Source organism: Cyanistes caeruleus, chromosome 2 (assembly GCF_971803275.1).
Source record: "Cyanistes caeruleus chromosome 2, bCyaCae1.hap1.1, whole genome shotgun sequence".
Taxonomy (NCBI): domain Eukaryota; kingdom Metazoa; phylum Chordata; class Aves; order Passeriformes; family Paridae; genus Cyanistes; species Cyanistes caeruleus.
The window spans coordinates 114,009,464-114,031,471 of NC_141702.1; the positions used below are offsets into that span (position 1 = coordinate 114,009,464).

The window sequence follows — 22,008 nt, forward strand, 5'->3', positions numbered from 1 at the left end:
AGCAGCTTCAAGCTTTCTCCATATGTGTCCTTTGGGTCCTGGGGTCATAGAATAATAGAATAGTTTGGGAAGGGATCTTAAAGATCCTCTAGTTCCACTACCCCTGCCATAAGTTTTTGCCCAAAGATTTTTCCACCGCCCAGTCAATTAAGAAATGGTGCAAAATACCAGAGAAATGGCATTTCCTAGTGATGCTGATAAACAGAGTATATAAGCAGCTACTTTAAAAGCAGGCTTTGAAATGCCACTGGCTTGCTTTGTTCTGAGAACAGTCCCAGGGAGAATGTCAGGTCCTGTAACTCATTTGTTATCTTTATACAGAGGAGCTCTGCTAAGCGCCAGCCATCATAAAAATACTAACATTCCTTCTAGTGGAAAACAAATAGAAAAGAAAAAATGCAACAACTCGCTTAAAAGCAAGCCAATTAGCACTTCAAAGATTGCCACATGGTCTGTAAACAGGGATGTTAATACACTGGGGAAGCATGCTCCCCTTCAGCCACAGCCTGAGTTACACAAATGGAGGGAGCAGCATTACAGAAATAACACTCCCCCATGACACAAACCTACACTGTGCATTCATTTAGACACGCTTTTTGCATTTTACTTCCCTCAGTGGCTTAAAAAAATGCTGAGAATCAGAACAGCATATGAAGAGCGTTTTAATCTAGCCTTTGATAAGGCGATTTCCTCCTCTGGGCGGTGAGCACCCAGCAGCAACAACTTTATGTGCAACGTGAAGGAAAGTGTCAGGGAGAAAACTGCAGTAATTGAGGTCACATCCTCTGTGATTGCAAGGAAACTCCCTCACACATCTTACCCCATCATCCAAGGACATTTCCATGTATATACAGCCAACCTTTTTAATGATATCTAAATATTTGTCTCTTGAGCAGATAAATTAGTAGGCATTTTATTCTAGTGATGGAAACACCTGACGGCTGGATGCTCTCATCTACCTGTAAATGCAAAACACCAACAACTGAATTCAATTATGTGGCAAAATTATGTGACAGTTATCTCTGAGGTATTTGGAATCCCACACAAAATCTGTGCTTCACCTGGTTAAGCAGCTAGTTCTCACATTTTATAGGGAGAGAGGGAAGAAGCTAAAAGGCTGTGATTTGTGGTTTTTTGTAAATCTCATTTGCAGCTGTACAGTTACAGCTTACAGATTAATAATAAAAGAGTGTATGTGACAATGCAGAAACAAATGATGCTCAATGTCAAACACAAAGCAAGATGCAAATATATTTTTCTGTTAATTAACCAGGCTTTCATTTCAACTGCTCTGATCTTGTAAATAAAGATTACAAGCTAGTTTCAAATAAGTGTGGGAATTAAGCAAACAAAAAAAAGTATCCGAAACCCTAAATCAAAGCGCCTTAACTCAACGGTCTCCTAGTACTGGTTAGCTAATTATATTTGCCATTTTTTATTTGGGGGATCTAAACAGATTAAATCAGGTTAAAAACAATGGTACTCAGGAACTGGCCCAAAGGTAAGAGCTCTCTGGATAGTACCAGATATCAGTTGCTGTCAACCATCACCAAAAAACAAGGGGCATCCCTGAATGCTCTGAAAGACAAGAAGAGGATGGATAGATGGATGGATGGATGGATGGATGGATGGATGGATGGATGGATGGATGGATGGATGGGTGGATGGATGGATGGATGGATGAGAGCAGAGACAGATGGACAGAAGATAGATAAGAAAGAACAAACAACAAAATAACAATAACTGCACCTATGACTTGCCTCTAAGGATCTGCTTTCCAAGCACTTTTATTGAAAATGTTCAAGTCCTTAACTGATCTTCTGGCAGTCAAATAAGGGGGCCTGAAAAGCCTTAGGCTAATTAAGCATTGCTGAGTGATGCTTGATGAGATGGGAAAATACAAAGCTTTTGAAAGGATGAAAAATCTCCAACCACCTGGTACAGTGTTGAGAGGAAAGGTGAAAGACAAAGGGGCAGTTTGCAGTAGGGAGGTACAAGACTCCTTAATTACTGGGTTGCCAAGACCATTCCCATCCCAAATGCCTGTGAAAGTTCACAAAATGAGCTTCTAGGGCTCAGCAAAAACAACATCTCTTAGTAAGAATAGCATCTTCAGGAAAGCAAACAGTAGTAGTTTTCCCCAAGATACACCTGTTAATTAGAAATGATGGGTAATAGATGCAGGTGGCAAGGCCCCCAGATGAGAACAAGACTATTCCTGCTGACCTCTCTACCTGTTTTTTCTGACTGCTGCTCTCCAAGGCTCCACAGATGGTGTTCTCTTTAAATTAATACCACCCTACCAGCCAGAAGGAAGCTTCTGTTGTACTTGGCAATACAGGTGAACAGCCTGCATTTAGATTTCAAAGCAAATGCCCCAGGTGTTCCAGCAATATGGCAAGCCACTGATGTGTTCCAGCCTCTTCAGGCCTGCATAAGACTCAGCTGTGTTTTCTTATCTCTAAGACTAGCTAGAGAAAAATCACAACATTCAAAGGGCAAACTTCTCACACTGGAGCAAAATCTGAACTATCTCTGCTCTACATGGCCTTGCCAGTTACGAGCTTTGAAAGTGCCATCAGTGCCATCCTCTTGGAGAAGATGGATATGTATCCAGCTGATTACAGGTGCAGGTTAGCGAGGAGCAAGCTGGCTTCAACACCCAAAGCTGCAACCAAACCTTTGAAAAACTGCTGTGCTCATTCTCACTTTTGGAATGGGAATATGTATGGCTGATTTCCTTCCCTCCTACATGCAGATCCTTCTCCAGTTTTTTCAGCTGTGCGCTGGCGATCCAGTTGGATTCACAAGCTGGGCAAGAGCAAGCTGTATCTATTCTTGAATGGCAGACCTCATTACAAGAAGGAAATGGTTCTGGCAATCTAACACATTGCATGGCACTGCTGCTTCCAGGATCAGATATAAGCCTCAGGTCATGGCTACCTCTGGTGGTTAAATATCCCATAGCCATTGTGATAAGAACAAATGGCATTAACCATATTTTACAGCCAAATCTTGACATGAATATCTCTCCCCCAGGCTCCCCTTGAAAGTTCTTCTCACTTTGGAAAGATTTCTTGTGTCTTAGACATCACACCTTTAACTCAGTACTGTTAAACATTGGCTGTGTTCAGTGCCAGAGGGAACAGTTTCATAAGCAGATTCTGTGATCTCTGTATGCATCAATTTCTAAGATAACTTGGGTTCCTTTAGATAGGTACAAGATATATATGTATTTCTTATAATCTGCTTTTCATGCTCACACACTTCAAGAGCCAGCTGGATCTGCAAGCAGAACCGTGTCCAGGAAATCTATTCTATGCTGGAAGCAGGCAATACTAGAAATATTGTTTAAAGACTTTTTCCTTTAACTTTCTTTTCTTTTTAAAGCAAACTTGCCGATATTGCAGTGCCAGAAGATTCAAAAACAAGCTACAAAAGCATCCAAATGTTTGGCCATTTACCTGAGAACCAGCTGTGTTCCAGCTGCAGGAGCCTGCAGTACTGCTGTGTGGTTACTGAGACATGTCAGTAACCTCCCAGTAACCTCAGTCATCTGCAATTCAAGACTCAGGTTTCTATGTGCAAGCAGATTTATGATGATACAGGCATTAAAAACATTGACAACTGTTGAAAAAGACCACAATAGCTGTACCTACTGCACACTGGCCAGTTACTGCTTTGGAAGACAGAGAGATGAACCAAAAGCACAGAGGACGCCAGTTTTACCAGACTGAGATAAGTGTGGAAGCTGTTAGCTATGCTCATGTGAGGGTAATTGTAAAATATCTGCTGTCCCAAGGAGGAAGTCCCAAAAAATGAGAGCACAGCTCTGGTCTCTTTTGGCAATCCAGCTGTTGAGGGCAATGTAACCACCAGAGAGGAGCTCCTGGTATCTAAAGGAAGAATTGGGTGTGCTGGTAAGGATCACAGCAAAACACCATGAATCTGTGAGGTGAGATCACAAGAAGAAGGGCCAAGGACTTAACTGAGGTGTGATGGCAACAGCCATGAAAAACTGGGTGCAGTGAGGATCTAAACCCAAGTGAGGGAGAGGGACCATGCCAGTGCTTACCCTGGCCTCATACCCTGTTGATCAGAGCATGCTGGAAATAAATCTGAATTAACACTGGAAGGGTTCCACCCCTGATCCTTGTGTCTTAGAGATTCCTGCAAGACAGCCATGTGGGAAGCCCCTTTCATTGCTGGGACAGCACCCATGAGAATGTGTCACTTGCAGAGATCTTTCAATGCTAAGAAAGGAGCAGAACAAAAAGCAATGATGCTGCTGTACACTCATAACAGCAAATCCCCCTCAGTTTTCTGACCTCTCCAGACCAGCTGGGTTGATGGAGGCACCATGCTACGGTACCAGCACCTCAGAGATGGGGGTGATGCTCAGACCCAGCTGTGCTGACTATCTCTCTGCTCAGTCTGTGAGCTTCCTGCTAATCTTCCTTCTAGCTAGGATGGCTGGAAGAATCAGGCAAGTTAATTTCCTTGACTTGAGCTGCTGGAGTTAGGCATTGATTTTTCAGCATATTGACAACTTATTTTGAAGCACCTGAGGTATCTCCATTTGTTCTCATTTGACACCTTTGTGCTACATTTCAGTCTGACAGACCATGAAAACACATCCAGCAGTTGTGCTTTACCTGATGAAAAACCTTGTAGCTGTGATAGCATCTGGTGACAAATTGGGAATCTCAGTGTTTTCTAGGCCCTGATACAGTGAATTTGCTATCCTGATCCCCTGACTATAAACCATTGTTAGCTGTGAACAGGGGAAATGGAGAATAGACTATTGATATTTTCTGCTCTAAGTCCAGAACAGTGTTTAACCAATTTTTTTGTCCAGGTAAGAATGGCATAGCCTGTAAGTAACTGCTTATTTCCTCCACAGAGAAAATACTGAATGTGTAGACATGCTGTCTTTCAAGGGCTGTCAAGTAATATAAATATTGAGAGGTTTTAGGATGATGTAAATGCAATAAAGCTGGCCTCTGTGGTAGTTATGATTACTGGCACAGTGACTGCAGAACAAACAAACAGTAAAGGCACATTCACATCTACAACAGGGAAAAATGAGTCAAAGGGCTTATATACCCCAAAATTTCAGTGTAAAGACCCTGCAACAGTGAAGCTGTAATGAAGGTCATCTTTTGGTTGAAATTTACTGGCTGTAGAAAGCAATGGATTTTAGAACTCAGGACAGAAGTCACAACTTGGGAGGAAAATCATTGGCAACTGTTTCAGCAAAGTAGTGTTAATCAAGTTAATCAAGTAAGTACATTATAAACATGGAAGCATGTGTAAGGTAAGTAAAAAAAACCCACCATTCCATACTCTTCATGTTTCTCTTAGTTCTTTCAAAGAAAGTGAAGTGTTTTTTTTTCAGTTACCCATAGACTGTCTGCAGCTGCAACTCACAGTTGATCATTCAGAGCACTGGTTTAATTGCAGCTATGGGCACATGCACAGCACACAGGAGTGCTCCAGGACAGCCCCCTCAGACATCATGCAAGACCCCAAAAAGGAGATGCTGAGCTTTTGTGAAGTAACAGAAAGTCCCAAAGAGCTGCACCTCTGCACCAATATGTTGAGATGACACTGGTGCCTGATTCAGATGCAGTCCCAGAGATGCAGGAGGGAAGAGCTTTCTCTCTGGTAGACTACTCAGAGTGGCTAAAGACAGGGTCAGTTTGGGCTGCTGGGTTGATACTACGGGATGGGTATGCTGGTGATGACCTTGCATGCTCATCTGGAGGCAAAATGTGATAAAAGCCAACCAAGCAGAGGAAGACTGTTCCAGATGGCAAGATCTCAAAAGAGCACTCACCTGTCAATCACATTAGGAAAAGGTGAGGGGACAGAAAACCTGCTGCCAAAAAGTTGTGAGTAACGTGCAGAAAAGAGGAAGAGAAAATACAGAGGAAGGCATTCTGCTTCAAAGCTGAGTGAAATTGTGTGGGATTTTTCCTGCTCTGGGTCAGGAGCAGTGAGAAAGGTTTAATCTCATTTGGGGTCATACCCTCACAAAGAGACCTCTACTTTACAAGGCTGTACACACATTTCCCCTTACTGTGTAGAAGTTCCTTCTTGTACAGCTCTGGCCTCTCTCTCCAAGCACAAGAAGCAAGGACACCTATGAAGCCATGGTGTACCTCATTAGCAGAGCCAGAAGTGGAAAAACACAGAAGAGAAAACAGAGCAGAATCAAAAAGTGTGTCCCTTGATCCATGTGACAGTATAGAGCAAGTAAACACCACCCTTCTCATATGAGAACAAGATTTACTCCTCACCACAGCACTAGGCAATACTACAGGAATGAACAGTGAAGTGAAAATGTTCTTCCACTCCACAAAGAATGAGCCAGAGAATCATTCAATCCTAGGACATACAATGTTTTCTTTTAATCCCTTCCTGTTCTATATTTACAAAAAAAGACAGCTCTCCAAATCATGCCTTCTCCACTCCCACTGGCTGTGGTTTCCACACAGTTATGACTGGACTCCACTCTATTTTATGTAAGTCCTCGGTGAAATGCAGTTTGTCTCCCTGCTGCCCTAAGTGTGTGGCCATTTGAGTTTTTGAAACAGCTATAACATAGTGCCATAACCTGGGAAAAGAGGTACATTCACCCAAAACCTAAGCAAGTGGGAGCACAGAATTTCTAGTTCCAGAGCCAGCTCAGTTGGATCTGTGTGTATTCCATCATAAACAAACTTTACCAAAAGAGGTAAGAATCTAAAATTAATCAGTGCTTAACAAAACGAAGATTCCTTTTGTAGAAGACGGCACAAAGACATAACATTTGTCTGTGAGGGATCAAATTGTTTCCTGGTGAAACTGCCTGCACTCCTTTGGTGTGCTGGACCTATTCTAATTTAAGACTGAGTTTCTTACTGTGGCACACAGGAGCTAAGCTCACTGTTCAAACAGATACCTCAGTAGCTGTACAGTATATGTTAAAGTGGTGCCATATCTCTGGAGGCGCTAAAGCTTATTTCCAGAAATACTGCTGGCTATGATGCCATCTGTAACAGTGCAGTCCTTGGCCAGTGAGCCCTGCTTTTTCAGTATGTTACAGGAAACTCTTTCTAAGATGTCTCTCCCATATTCCTTTCCCTCATTCCTTGGGTGCTATTTGAGATAGTTTGAAAGAAATAGATGTTTTGTTTGCATAAGGCACTGCTGTTATCTCTGGAGAGGTGAGCTAAAACCAAAGACTGGTAGACTTGGACCCCACCATTTGGAATATGGATTCTATTATCTCCCTGGTTTTCATATGTGAGAAGGGGATTATCAGTACCTTAAAGCTCTTCAAAATTTGTTGCTCACAAGTAAAAAAACATGTAATATCATGTAATACTATTATAAATGTATGAGGCCGAAGAATGACATCATAGCATCTGCTTTTCACTGGGATTTCATGATTATATATTTTTCAGCATTCCCAGCATGGAAGATCAAAATGAAAATGGCACTTCAATATATTCCATTAAAAATATCCAATTTCTTCTCCAGCATTTTCAAGGATTTAATTTCTTCTCTTTCTTTTTATTTTCTGTGTATGGAAAAGCATTCTAAAGCTTCTTTTACTTGATTTAATGCTGAGTCTGATTCAATTCAGTGCTGTAACATAAGTTAATTAAACTAAACAAAGGCTGCATTGTCAACACTTTCAGCAGGAACAAAGAGATGATATTTTTAAATGCCATAAAAATTGCCAATTCATAATACTATTTCTGTTCTGTTTACTGTAAATGAAAAGAAGAAAACAATCAAATAGAGATAATAAACCTTAAACACTATCATTGTTACAGTATTCCTTATTGTTGTTTTCCTGTTTTCTTTCCTTTTGTCTTTTTCTCTTTTAGCCTTACCATCAAGTCTGGTAACATAAAGTGACTGTGACAGCAGGCAAAATGTTTAAGCTGAAAAATTCCTTACATTTTCTACTTTCTTTTTAGAAAAAGAAACACAAATGGAAAAAAAAAAAAAAAAATTTCGTGGAAGTGATGAAAAACAATTAAAACTTCAAATTAATCTTGCACCACCTATTTTTTATGTACATTCAGGCTATAACCTGATACATGGAGAGTAATGAAAAGAAAGAGATTTCTTCTGTAGAAGGAAAATAAATATGACTTTTTTTCCCCTCAAGAGACTGAAATCAATATCTAGAGCAGACTAGACAGTGTAATAACCACCCTGATTGCCAATGAACAGTGCTGCACAGCATCCTCAGGGAAGCACCCTCAGGAAAGCCCTGCAGGAGGTTTGCATCCCCTTTGCTGCCCCATCCTGCACCATCAGTGAAGCCTCTTTGCTGATGAGAGCCTGGACACCTCCCACTTCACAACAGCCACAGACAGTGGGGCCAAACCCCCCCCTCCTCTTCTGCAGTCTGCAATGTGCAAGTGGAGCAGAGAAGATGCAGCTTAGCCTCACCTGGCTACTTCCATGAGGCACAGAAATTACTTGGATATCCTTTTCTGCCACAGCTGTAGTGCCCTCAGGAGGGCAGAGTGCCTGATACAGCCAAACAGCCCTTGGACCACCACAAAGTCAGCATAGTGGGCTGGCAAACATAATCTGGTCACAAAATCTCCTCAACTGGCTGATACTGCAGCTGAAAAGTTCACTGGAGTTTTGTGGTTCTCAAGAAAATAAAGGTGTGCACAGCAAGGCTTCATAGGCTGGGCACCTTTCAGGATTTGCACTCAAAATATCTCTGCACTTCCCACTAGTCCCATCCACTGCTTTCCAACAGCCCATATCTCTGCACAGCTTAGAGCTTTAAATACCCATTTGCAACTTTCTGGTTCCACAGCCTTTACAGCATTTCTGCAAAACATCCAATGGTGCACTTTTTTTCCTTTCTTTGCCATACATCAGTATCTGCTAGAGTAGGATTTTAAAGATATATTTCATATTTAGTGTCTGGATATGCTGTAACTGCCAAAAAAATGGCATCCAATCTATTCAGTATGGGTTCTTATCAAACACCAAATGCACTATATCTGGTTCAGGACATTTTTTACTCTCCTCTTGGAAGTTGGAGCCATTATACTAGATCTTCAGAAGCCACAGAACTCCAAAATATTCTTTTCTTTCCAAACAAAGTGAAATTACATACTTAAAGATTATAAGAAAGACTTTTTTTTAATTTTTTTTTTTCCCCAAAATGTCTCATCTCTCTCCAGTTGAAGAATTAAAGGCATTTGGTTAAGCTATAAAATTGCCATTAATCAGAAATAAAAATGTCAGGTTTGTCCAAAAAGATCTTTCTCAAGAATTCTTTTGTTTTTCTATAGCCACAATGTAATTTTGAAATTTTTGACTGTTTGATAATGAAGTCATTGTTTTGACATTATTTACAACTGTACCAATGAATATAAAATCCTATAAATGCCTGAGACTGAAGCTATAAAAGATGAGAGCTCTTTTCCCCAGGTTTTGGAACATTTAGTTCTCTCCAAGGTTATGCCATAAAATTATCACTCCTGCTGAAGCAAAATGGACAAGTGAAGAATGGAGCAAGTGTTGCCTACAGAGTTACAGGTTACAGCTATTCATGTTACAAAGACTGTCCAGCAAAACTGGGCTTAGCTAGAAGAGAACTTGGCAGACTTCAAATTTAGAATAAACAAGCACTGATCAGAAGACTGACAAAGGAAATCCCATGTACTGCAAATGATGGAAACCTCCCTCAGCCTGCCCCTGAGCCAGCCCTAACCTCGTGGTCAAGGTGAGGATATATTTCTCATGTGGAGAAGCATCACAGGTCAAGCTCAAACTATGCTCCAAATGGCACAAGATGACAAAATATTTCAGCCCAAATAGAGAAGAAAGCAAACAGAGAAATAACAGCAATAACTGTTCATTTTCTAGTGCTCTGGCAGAAATCCTACCCCTTTGAAGAGTTAAATGACTTCTAAGGGTGATTAGTGAGGAAAATCATCATAGTGAACGTCTCAATGAATGGAGATGGAAAGAGATGGGAAAGGACAGAGGTGAGAGTGGGCTCAGAGGAGAAATTGGCTGCATATTCATGCAAATAAAGGATTTACTTCCATGTGCTGCAAATTGTGTTGTGGAATAAATGTGCTGATTAAACCTACAAGTAAGTGTTGAGTGCATGGTCATTACAACACAACAGGACTATTTCCAAGTGTACATATAAAGGGACTGCCAAAAGGTCTGTTAAAACTGTGTACACTTACCTAGTCAGCAAATAGGTCAGTGAACACCACTTGCTCTGGTTTTTAATAAAGGGATTTGAGAATATTCCCCAGACTTATAAGAAACATACATTTTCATTATTCTTTTGTGAACCAGAATGAGTGCTTTATAGTAGTTGGAAAAAAATGAAAAAGGCATCTTAGTTTGCCTTTTTCCTTCAGCTGCTCCCTCATAATATGTAACTTCAAGTTGAAGTAGGAAAAAAGGGAATAAATTGGCACATGTGATATTTTATTACTGATTTTGGAAAAAGCAACAGCAGGTTTTTATGAAACACACAGTGCCTCACATTGTTATATTCTTCAGGGTAATCTGGCTTGGTTCTTACTGCTGGCAATGGGATATATTAGTGTGACTGCCAAGATTCTGATTCTTCATTCCTCTGGGCTCCCAGCATCCCAGAACCTTGAAAGCACCAGGATCTGGGACTCCTTGGGAACACTACAGCATGACCCTGGAGCTGTGAAGTGAAATTAACTATACAGAAAGGACCCTGCAAGCTTTAAAAAACCCCAAAACACAGAGATGAGCTAGCAGTAAAGTTCATGCAATTAAATCAGAAGATAACCTATGGTTTGTCAGAAGTTCATGTAAACTGAGACACATCTCTAAAACAACACGAAACAGACATTTTTTCCACAGAAAGCCACATCATTGAAAAAATTCCTAGCATGCCTCAAAGCCACAATCAGTAACTGAGCAGAAATCCAGATTTAGGCTGGAAAAGGGACTTTGTTCTTTGTTGGTCCTTTAGTGGCTTACACAGCTCCAGCTCTGAGGACTGAAGGGATTGCAGATGACTCCCAAGAATTAATGCCCCAGTGAGACAGAGAAGAGAGAGGCTATGTGCTACCCTTTGCTCTGGAATGCCTTTGAAAACACACACACAAAAAACTCTTATAGAAGAGAAAGACCAGGTAATCTGGAATTTAGTAGTTGCTACATTTGGCTATGCATATAGATCCAGAAGGGGTCAAACTGGCTTCAGAGCCATGAATTTCTGTTTAACAGGACTAGCAGTCCCACATTAGCCTTTTCCCCATGTTCTCAGACAAAAATACAGTATTTTATCCTATGTCAAATGTACTGTGTGTGCTGCTGGAAAGCTATTCAGCTGAATTACTTTAGGAGGTAGCACTTGGGTTACATAAAATAATCTCACATATTAAATCTCTTTTTAAAGCCAGGTAATCTCTTTCCATTAAGAGGAGTCTCTCATTGGGAAATATATCTTATTTTATCAGTCTGAACTTCAGCTGATTTTATTTTCTTTTTTACATCTTTTTGTCCAGACCCACTTCATTTTATGGCAAACCTTCAAAACCCAAAACCCACGTGGCAGAATTTGTGCCCACCAGAACAAGAAACACCTAGCTAAATGAGCTATGGAGTGTTTATACCCATAAGAATGAAACAAGGCAAGGGAAAGGCTTTATTTCTTCCTCTGCTCCTGCTCTGCAAGAGCACCCATTTATTTTCCCTGTGCCAAAGAGAGTACATTTGGAAGAAACTGAACAGAATATTTATAAGCTGTTATCCTGCACACAGACTCAACATATCTCCTCTTATCATGGAACTTACCAAAAGATCACTTAAATTAATGACACTCCTTCTATGGACTTCAACAAGCCTTGGATCAGATGAATCCTGCACAGCATCAACACCTGAGACCCCAGGTAGGAACAAGTTCCAAAATATTTATCAAGAACTTTTTACTTAGTATTTGAAACTTTTAAATCAAGGGCTGGATAAGGAAAAGGTGCCAAGAACAACCCTTTTCTGACATTACCTGCTTTTCCTTAACAATGCATATTTTAATAGTAAGTAGAACAAATGTTGAAATATAATCTCTCTTCTGAGAACTAAATGACAGTCCCTAGCTATTGGGGACACTAAAGTAGTAAAGAGGAGAAAATGTGCAAATAACGAAGGTACATTTTGTCCAATTTAGCTGTGATAATGCATAAAATAATATGTAAATAATTTCTATTTGAGGAGATTAGCATAACAACATTGGTATTTGCAATCAGAGAGAGAGCCTGTGTTGTATAACCTGGGCTTGCAACTGAGGCAGTGTGGTACCATTTACCTGAATTTGAGCATAAGAATTATATCAGTGCTACCTTCGTCATCATTAACACAAAACCAATACCACTAACACAAATGGTAACAAGGAGATGTGATCAGTGTCAACTTGGATAGGCAATTAAAATTTAAAAATAAAGGAATGGAAATGTTGTTTAGCTGTGTAAGAACAAAGAGGTTCTATTAACTTGGCTTTGCAGTGAAGAAAATTGTCAATATTGTTAATGTAGGTTTGCAAGTAAGTTGGTGTCAGTGCTGCTGAGGAAAGGACTTCATAATTAGGACAACACAGTTAATATTGACCTGAATTTTCAATAAAAGTCATGTCTGCATTTTAATTTGGAACTGTAAAATTCATCCTTGGGCTCTCCAAATGACCATATAATTAACTCACAGTGTCTTTAAAATTAGAAAATTATTTACATAATACATTATATAACCATGTGCTTTTACAAATGGTGAGATGATCGCTGGGTTTCCAGAAGCATCCGACACTTGAAGTTTTATATTTCCTTGCAAAAGCATTCCCAAAGTTTTAAATACTTTACTGCCATAAAAAAAATACCACTTCATCAGACTCTTCATTCTCACTCCAAATATTGTTTTCTTCATTAGAATTACTAGTTTTAGTTAGTCTATAGTTAAATCTCTATTAATGACCTCACAAATAACTATCCTACACATTTATTTTAAATACTCTGAATGATACAAGCAAATGTGATCAAAAGGATACTTGCATAAATCAGCGTTATGCACTTAAATGCAAAAATGCAAAAATGAGGGAAGTATTTAAATGTCACTTTTGAAACTGAGTGTGCACTTTTTTGCACTTAGCTTCCTGTGCAAATCCAACTCAAAGATAAGATAAAAAAAGGTTTCTTCTTAGGGGGAAAAAAGTGCTTTTATGTGCCCTTTCCATGTTTCCTCACAATAGAAAAGGATAACATGAGTCCTGAACCATTTTCTGTCTCCATATGTTTTATAATAGGCTCACCTCCTTCTTCTTCTTTTCCTTCCCCCTTCTCCTCTGCACCAAGAATCAAAGGTTTCTCAACTTCTGTTTTGTCTTCTTGGTTCAACAGTGGATCTGAATAAATTTGATAAAAAGATGAAGAGTTAAGCTTTTCAGAAAGGACATGAAAGGATTAACACCCACAAGAGACCTTGCCATTTAAAACACCAGCAGAGAAAAAGGATTTGTCCTCCATGGGTACGAATAAAAAAGCTGTCCGAGGAAATCCAAGGGGCTCTAGTTCAGAGCAAAGCCTTGAAGATACTGAACTTTCTGGGATTTATCTCAAAATCCCACGTGCCTCATCCAAGCATGGGTCTTCCCTAGGACTCACTGCAATCCCAGAGGCACATACAGTCCATGCCCCATCCCTTAAAGTGTTGAAGGCCAGGCTGGATGTGGCTTTGAGCTAGCTGGCCTAGTAGAAGGTGTACCTGCCCATGGCAGGGTGGTTGGAACTAGATGATCCTTAAGGTCTTTTCAATCCCAGACATTCTGTGATTGTGTGATTCTGTGCTAGTGTTTTCCCTTGTTAATCTTGCTTTTTGATTTCAAGACACAAGGAGTACCTTCTATTTCCATGCAGGAGCCTTGGGAATCTTCCCCACTTTTTATCTCCTCATTTTCAGAAATATCCTGTTGTCCTGTTAATACAATAAACAGAAAATGGTATCATGATGATGCTGCATGCTGGCAACGCTAAATTCATTAAAACCGAACATGAGCCTCACACACAGCATGGGACTTCTAAGCCAAGCACCACTTTTTTTTTTCTATTAAGTGAACAATGTCAGACACATTTTATATATGAAAATACCACTTAACAATACTAGGTATTATGTTAGTTGAATAGCTGCTCAAAACTGACCCTGCAGCACTTACAGCTTTTTTATCTTTTGCTGCTCTGCCTTGACACTGTTTCTCATAGGAGCTGTTGTAAAGTGCTTGCACTTGATGGTCAGCAGAAGGAACAGAAATACCCCACAGGCTTTCAGAAGCACAACAACATAGGAGGACATGATAACAATGCTATGCACTCAGGATCAGTTATGGCTAAACCTACTTAGAGACATGTGGCTTTCCCATGAAAGAAATGGTTTCACCCTGATTCATTATCTCCCTCTTAAAAAAACTTTGGCTTTACCTTTGGCTTGATCTTGCTCACACATCACAGGATCCACTGAATCACCCTTCTGCATGACTTGGGAGTCTTTCAGGGAATCTGAAGTAAAAAAAGCAAACAAACAAATAAATCCTGAAGCAGTTTTCATGCTGGAAATGTAGTTAATTGAGTTAGAGGAGCCCTTACGTGACAGCTTCATATCTGGCATTTTGATCCACTGACAGATTTGTTCTCTATTTAACTACAGTCTTATAAACTACACAAGTATATATGTGGGTTTCAATTATTCAAATTAATTTTGGAGTCCCTACCCTTACTAAGCAGGTTTTTGGTGGTAGTACAAACCTTGAACCAGGCACTGGCAAGGAAGGATGCATAAGAATAATCAACAGAACAATCAACCATCAAGAATTTTATTCCTCATTAGTGGAGTGGCACAAATCTATGAGAAATAGTATGAATCACCTACTTGATAAATAAAGTGATTTATTATTTATTTAGAATAACAGATTTTCATGCTTGGATTTCCAGAAACTTTAAATCTTTCCAGAAACATTAAATCCCATAAATCCCTGTGCAAATCCTAGCCTCATGTCACTTGATGACACAGCTCCCAAGGTCATTATTGTGGCCAAGATTGCTTTTCTTTTTTTGGGGCAGACTATCATAATGAACTGCCCAAAGCAATGCTTGGAACCAGAGGCACAGTGAGACTTAAATTACATTTTGGCACAAAGTCCAATTGATGTGCTGTGTGGGGCCTTCATAAACACAGGGCCTTATTTTGTTGTGTCAAACAACATTTTCTGACAACAGTCAGTTTTTGTATGGGGATGGAGAAATACATAATGCATAATTCCACTGCATTCAGGTGATACAGCAACACAGACAGTCAATCTAGTTTTGCTCATCCTCATCACACACAGATTTCACTGGATAATGAACTCTCTTTGAGCCTTGTTAAAAACCAGCACTGATCTAACTGGACATTTTGAAAACCACGGGAGTAAATCCACTCCAGGTCATAACTGCAGCAACAGACAATCAGTGTGTGTGTCTTCCCATGTGAGATCCTTTCTAAAATCCTGCACAATGGAAAAAGTAAGTGAAAGTGCCAAAAGACCTACAGCACATGATAATAATAATTTACACTATGACAGTGTATTTACAACTTAAATTCTGGAAGATCCCTCTCTACAACATAGCTGAACAAATCTTACAATATACCCAAGGATGCCCCTATAAAACTCTGTTCCTGAAAGTGTCCAAAAATAATCTTTGATGGATAAGTAGAAAGCTGGGTTGTTAATATCTGATCCAAATTTAATAATCTGTAGGAAAGGTACGTGCTGAAATTGTGTGGCTTTAATTAACTGCAAATAATCCCCCAAGGCAAATATTTAATTACCTGCACAGTTTCTTACTTCTTTCATGGCATGACAATAACTTTAAAAAACCCGAGTTTGAAAGTAGAATAACTCACTGATGTACAATTTGTAAAACTTTATACTTGCTGCACTTTTATTTCCCTACCATTAACTTAAATTTCTGCTCACTCTTCTCAGTTGGACCACCACACCAGTCTTTCATACCATATGGTACAATGAGGTTCAAAGGATTACCCTTATCAGCCTCCATTGGAGCAAAACTAAATTAGAATTTTATCAAATTCTGAGTTTAATAAAAAATCCAGTTGAAGGATCTCTTGGAATAAATAGGAATAGCAAAAAATTCTACAGGGAATTTTTCAAGCAAACTTGGAACACTTTGAGGGAAATTCTGGCTTTGTTGAAGTTTTTGACAAAGCTCTCAGGATTTCAGACAAGCCAAGGTTTGTACTACCTGTAACTCCATACCCTAAATTAATATAGTTTTTTTGTATGATACAGCTGCATGCTTGTAAAAGGAACTGCACTGGCAAAGCTGGAATCAGAAGTGCTCTGCCTAGAGTATCATGATGCCAGGACTCAAACACAGCCTTTCAAGCAGTCAAAAATGATGATAAGTACAGTATCACCTGCATGGGGAGGGGGATATGCAAGCAGCTCTACCCCATCACTCCCTTAGAACTCTCTTATTTATTATCTCTCACCTATCGCACAATACTTCATACTCCCAGACTGGTGCCCTTAATCCCAGTTCACTGGTGCCACCTTTTTTCCCAGATTGAGGAATGACTCCAATTTAATGCAAACACCAACCCTCAGCATCACTGGCACAATTACATGTAATGGTCAGTCAATAATGGATTTTAAGAAGCCTCGTGCTTGGCTGGCATGTGTGTCCTATCATGGTGATATTTGCCACGCAGCATCACAGAGGGAGGAATGTCATTGCTATTCCCTCCTATTGGCACAGCTGGCAGTCTGTCCCATGGGTTTTATTCTTAAGAAATGGTAATTTTGTGTTAAAACTTTTGTTTTTATCATAAGCAGTTGTCTCATTGCCCTGCTGCTTGAGAAAGCAATTTAACTGCACTCAGTTCCAAATTATCTCAGGCAATATACTATGAGAATTCTTCACAAGTTGTTTTTTTGCAAAGCATGTCTGCAAAAATAACAACGGACAGAAGTTGCTGCCTAGTTGTAAGAGTCTCCCAGTTTTACTTCCAAAGCAGGAACCTGTCTTGATTGCTTTTACCATGAAGATTCTGAGTTCCAAAATCCTTAAGGTCAAGACCATATCAAAGATTCCTTCTTTTCAAATCCAAATATTGCACTAAATATTCAAGCCACAAGTTCCAAAGACAGATTTACTTTTAGGATTAACAAGAATAAAATAAAGCAATGGAATAAACCCAGATTTATGAAGCAAATCTGTGCCAAGCAAAAGTGAAAGTGTAAAACCAAAGGCAGTGATCAATAAAAATGTTGATGACACACTACTTTCTGCGTGCAAGTTTTCGGTAGGGTGGTGATATTCCTCAGGCTCAGCTGATCCTCTGTGCTCACTTTGGATCCTTGTGCAACTGTGCATAAGCTCAGTATTACAGCCCTGGATGATTGCAGGGTCTGCAAGAGCTCTGGCCATCCCTAAGGCCTTTGTTCACCTCTTATTCACCTGATGTTTTAAAATGGCATAAAGCAACGTTAGTCTTCTCCTAACAAAGTTAATTATCTGTTAAGTCATACCAGAGAATTCAAGCCAAGATATTCTTTCACAGCACAGTATTGCTTAACTTTTTTGTGACAGACACAATGGGCACTATTTACCTTGGGTGAGTAAAACTGTAAAAGTTAACACTTCTCCAGTAAGGACTGAAAAAAAAATAAAAATCTGTGTTTCTGGTATCACTGGAGTACAGTTCCTAACATCACACATGAATGAACCAAGCAGGACATTTTCTTGCATAAATAAGACAAAGATAGGCCACATTTATCTACTGCACCTCAGGTGCTTAAGTGCTCAATGAAGTCTGAGCAACCCTTAGTTCTCTAAAACTCCTCCTTGCTGGCTGGAGTGGCAGTGTCCATGTCAGGAGTGCTGCTCTCTGCTACCCTCCATTTTATTGAATTAAGTGTCTTGAATCCACCTGGGAACTAGCCCCAGTCTTTAACAACCTGTTTACAAAAATATTTAGGCTTTAAATAAATTAATCAGAATACTCTGCAGGTATATTCACTGCTCCTACCAACTGTATGCTGAATTCATCTCCAAGAAAAGCATGTAGCTTGCAATAAACTATCAATCCTATCCTTCCTGCCAATAGTCAGGCACTATTTTGTTTAAATCCTGCATAAATCCCCTGCTCTTCCATACCATTCATTTTTTCTTCTGACTGTATAAGGCAGTGCTGCTCAAATACAATTTTGAGAAGGCTAAGGAAGAGGGGAGATGTAAGAACTGAATGTAAAGTGGTTTTAATGATCTTTTAAAATTCACTTCCCCAGCTACTCTCTGTACAGCTTATTTACTGAGTAGTTTCTAATGTGCAAAACACCTGGGTCCTGTACACAGCATAGATAAATCACCGTGTTTCAGGGAGCTGTAAGAAGATCAAAGAGGGAAAATGATGGTCATTAGGAAAGAACAGGTTCAGTACATTTTATTTTTTTAAGCATGATACTGTGATAAATGACTGGAATGTTTCCAGAGTGAAAGAAATCAAGCAGACATCTAAAATTACAGGTAATGGTGTGCACGGAGGCTGCCACATGATTAGGGTATTCTTTTGCCTCATAAACCGAGGAAAATATGTTAAAATGAAGTACTATAAAATGGTGATTTATGAAAAGTTAGGAAGAGATTTTACTTTTGAGCTTTGACTTTAAAATGTTATTTTTATATTCACCAAGATTTCATTTTAATCTATCCTTATAATTGATTAGATTTATTGGAGCCAAAGTTTAAAATGCTTGGTGAACCTGACATTTTCAGGTGCAACAACTTGTAGAGATATTTTATCAAGTTTTCAGGTAATAGACCAAACAGTTCATATCTGTAGTTCATATCAGTGATATCTGATCTCATATCAGGGATCCACTGAATACTTCTCCCACCTGTTTGTGCTTCAAGCTGACAGAAGGGCATCTTACCTTCTGTCCACCTGAGAAATTCCAGGTGCAGCTGGTATAAAAACTGTGGGCATCCTTCTCCTGCCATAAGGGGCAGGACCTGTTTTACAGAGCTCTGGGAAATGAAAAAGCTGAGAAAAACCTGTTTGCCTTGGTTAGAGCCTGTCCAAGGGAAAGGGCTGGGGGGAGAAGATGAAAGAGCAGGATCTCACATTGGTCTGACGGGAGCGCAGCTGAATGGCTTCAGGTCAGCTAATATTAAAAAATAAGGAGGATTTAAATAAACCAGCTAAGTGGATTAGTGTTCACTGCTGCAGATGCCAGTATTGGTGAAGGGTAGAGCAGAAATACCTCTTGAGAAGTTCAGGGGCTGGACCCCATCTGGATGCACAACTCAGGTCAAATGTGTCAGATTAAATGTGAGGAAGTGAATAACTCACATTATTGAACAGCTTGAAGTGAACCTTGTGGAAGTTTTTAAGAGAATAAATGGCTGGTTGGATGGTGGTGCTGACATCCTTGGTTAAAAACCCCAAACCCCAAAAATCAGCTTGTGTTAGCCAGTTTGCTTTCACAGGAATCCTTCTAACCAAGGGACAGAAAAATGTTATCACTTGAGCAGGCATGCAAAGCCACAGGTATGGCTGAGGGTGTTGAAACTCTTCCATTAAAAAAGGTTCTATTTCAGTTACCTATAATTGAAATTTTCCAGGCTGAAATTTTAGGTCTAATCATAGCCCAAGGGTGAAGTAAAAACATTTCATTGGTAGCTGCTGAGTGCTCAGCACTTCTCAAAATCAGGTCAGTCATTTAGATGTCTTAATATACACCTAAGAGCTGATTTTAAACACCTCTTTCTGAACATATTGGCCTTTCAGCCAGTCTTTTTCATGTGCTTACCAATGACTAATTTATGTCAATTTGCACAGCTCCCTTGCATTTGAAAGGCTCTATCTTTCAGTTTATGCCTTCTCAATCATTTATGTCTTTAGGACATCAAGATTTTTCCATACTCAGAGCTACAACTGGCCAAAGAGGAATTTATACCTATTACATTTTAAAGGCAGGATACTTACTGGGTTCTGGGTTGCCCAAAGAGAATTTTTAGGGCTAACCCCTAGCCAAGTCATATACCTAATTATTTTTCTGGAAACACAAACCCTCCAGCCAACTGAATCTGACTCCATTTCAGAGAATGCAGAAAAACAGTGACTTGCTTTCAATGGCACTCCCACAAAAGCCCAGACTTTGCTGAACACCTGGAAATAATTAATCAGTCACCTTTATTTTTAAAATTAATTAGTATATGATTTAATTTAGTTGACCTTCAAACGAAAATTCATTTCTTATTAAGTGCTAATGAATTACAATCAATGTATTGTGCACAGAAACTTTGCATAGTGGGGAGTAATGCTTCACCTGTACTAAATCCAGTTCCATTTTACATTTTCCTGCCAGAAAGTCTAATCATTAAATTGGGTTAGATAGTAATTGGTAGAAGAGGCAACTGAGATGAAGATGCAGAACACTCTCTGTCACACACACACACGTATGCATGTACACATACTCTCTTTAACAAAACACAGGTTCAATCCAATCTATACAAGGTCAATTTAAAATTAGTTTGTAGCCCCAGCACAATCTTGTGCAGACAGATGTACCAGACTGAGTGCAGCCTGCCTGACACACCCTTTATCTGCTGCATAAACATTAATGACTTTAATCACTTTGCTCTGCCCTTACACTTCATAGAAGGAAGCATCTCTCACTTGAAATACGTCATATCTGCTTCCATATGCACAGTAATGAAGCACTTGCAAAGGTGCTGCCTGGAGATGTCAGCTCTCCCCCAAAAGATCATAGTTAAGCAGGCAAATTTTTAAGGGTAAAACTGCAACAGTTCCTTGCAGACAGTGGAAAGAGAAACTTGGCACAGACTGGAATAGGAGGATACCTCAACAGTGTTGCATTGAAAATCCCAATATTCTTGAAATATGACTCCCATTCCCCCTTTTTTTTTCTCCCCCTCCCACCTTCCCTATTTTTTTCCTCCGTAGACAGATGAACACTGAAAAAATTCAGTTTGCTCAAAGGTCATGTGCAAACTGGGTCTGTGTGGATTTTTTTTCCTGGACAGTATCTCTCCTATGGTAAAAGAAGACATATACTTTTAGATTAATGTGAGATTTGAAGTCTCACGAGAGGTTTTCATTTTAATCAAAGCCCCTCAAAATGTAGCTCTTGCACTGCCCTCCACTCTTATCATGAAAACCCCTTTCATATTCCCATCTTCTCCCTTTTCCTTTAAAAAAATTATGAAGAGGACTGACAACAAAAATACTAGATATTTATAGTAACAGAGATGGATGTGTTCTGTTTAGAATATCACCACATTTTAGAGCAATAAATAACTATGTCAATGTGTTTGCTATATTCTAATCCCAGAAGTATGAGGAGGAAAAAAAAAAAAAGAAAAACTGCTAGTCAACTACTTTAATTGGACTCAAAATAATTGTTTTGGTGCACTCACAAGTGGTTGACATTTGAAAGACCTAAACTTTCATAGCAGGAAACTTCCTGCTATCCCTGCTATTCTGAGTGGTTTAAGCTATGCATTTTGGGAACGTGCAGCTAGATTTATTTGCCATAAATCTTCTACAGTAATTAGGTGGAAGGACTGGGAAAACATAATTTCTCTAAATGCTTTATTTTCAGTTCATTTAGTTGAAGATAAACTAGAGAAATGCGTATGTTCCAGAACCTGGAGGTTTCAGCCATGTTAACTCAGCAGGCAAACAATTTGAAAGCTGGAATTTATTTTGGGAGCATCAGGTGTTTTCAGAAATGCTAGGATTTTGTAAAAGTGCCATTTCTCAAAAAAAAAGGTAGCATTTTTTTTTGGTAACAGTAGTATTTATTTTAAAAAACCTCAAAATCTGAAATGATAGAAACATTAGAGAATCACAGAGTGGTTTGGGTTGGAAGGGATCTTGAAGATCATTTCATTCCAACCCCCCAGCAGGGAC

General features: G+C 39.4%; 1 protein-coding gene across 9 annotated transcripts in view; it reads right to left on the reverse strand.

The window, feature by feature from the left end:
- The window catches only part of MACROD2 (mono-ADP ribosylhydrolase 2), an 846,953-nt gene that overhangs the window by 26,701 nt on the left and 798,244 nt on the right, over positions 1-22,008 (reverse strand). For all 9 annotated transcript variants that reach the window (XM_086879293.1, XM_086879291.1, XM_086879294.1 and 6 more), the window contains 3 exons: positions 14,490-14,567; positions 13,915-13,989; positions 13,328-13,420 (listed from right to left, as the gene is read on the reverse strand). In XM_086879293.1, coding sequence (XP_086735419.1) covers positions 13,328-13,420; positions 13,915-13,989; positions 14,490-14,567 — 246 coding nt within the window. The remainder of the gene's footprint in view (positions 1-13,327; positions 13,421-13,914; positions 13,990-14,489; positions 14,568-22,008) is intronic.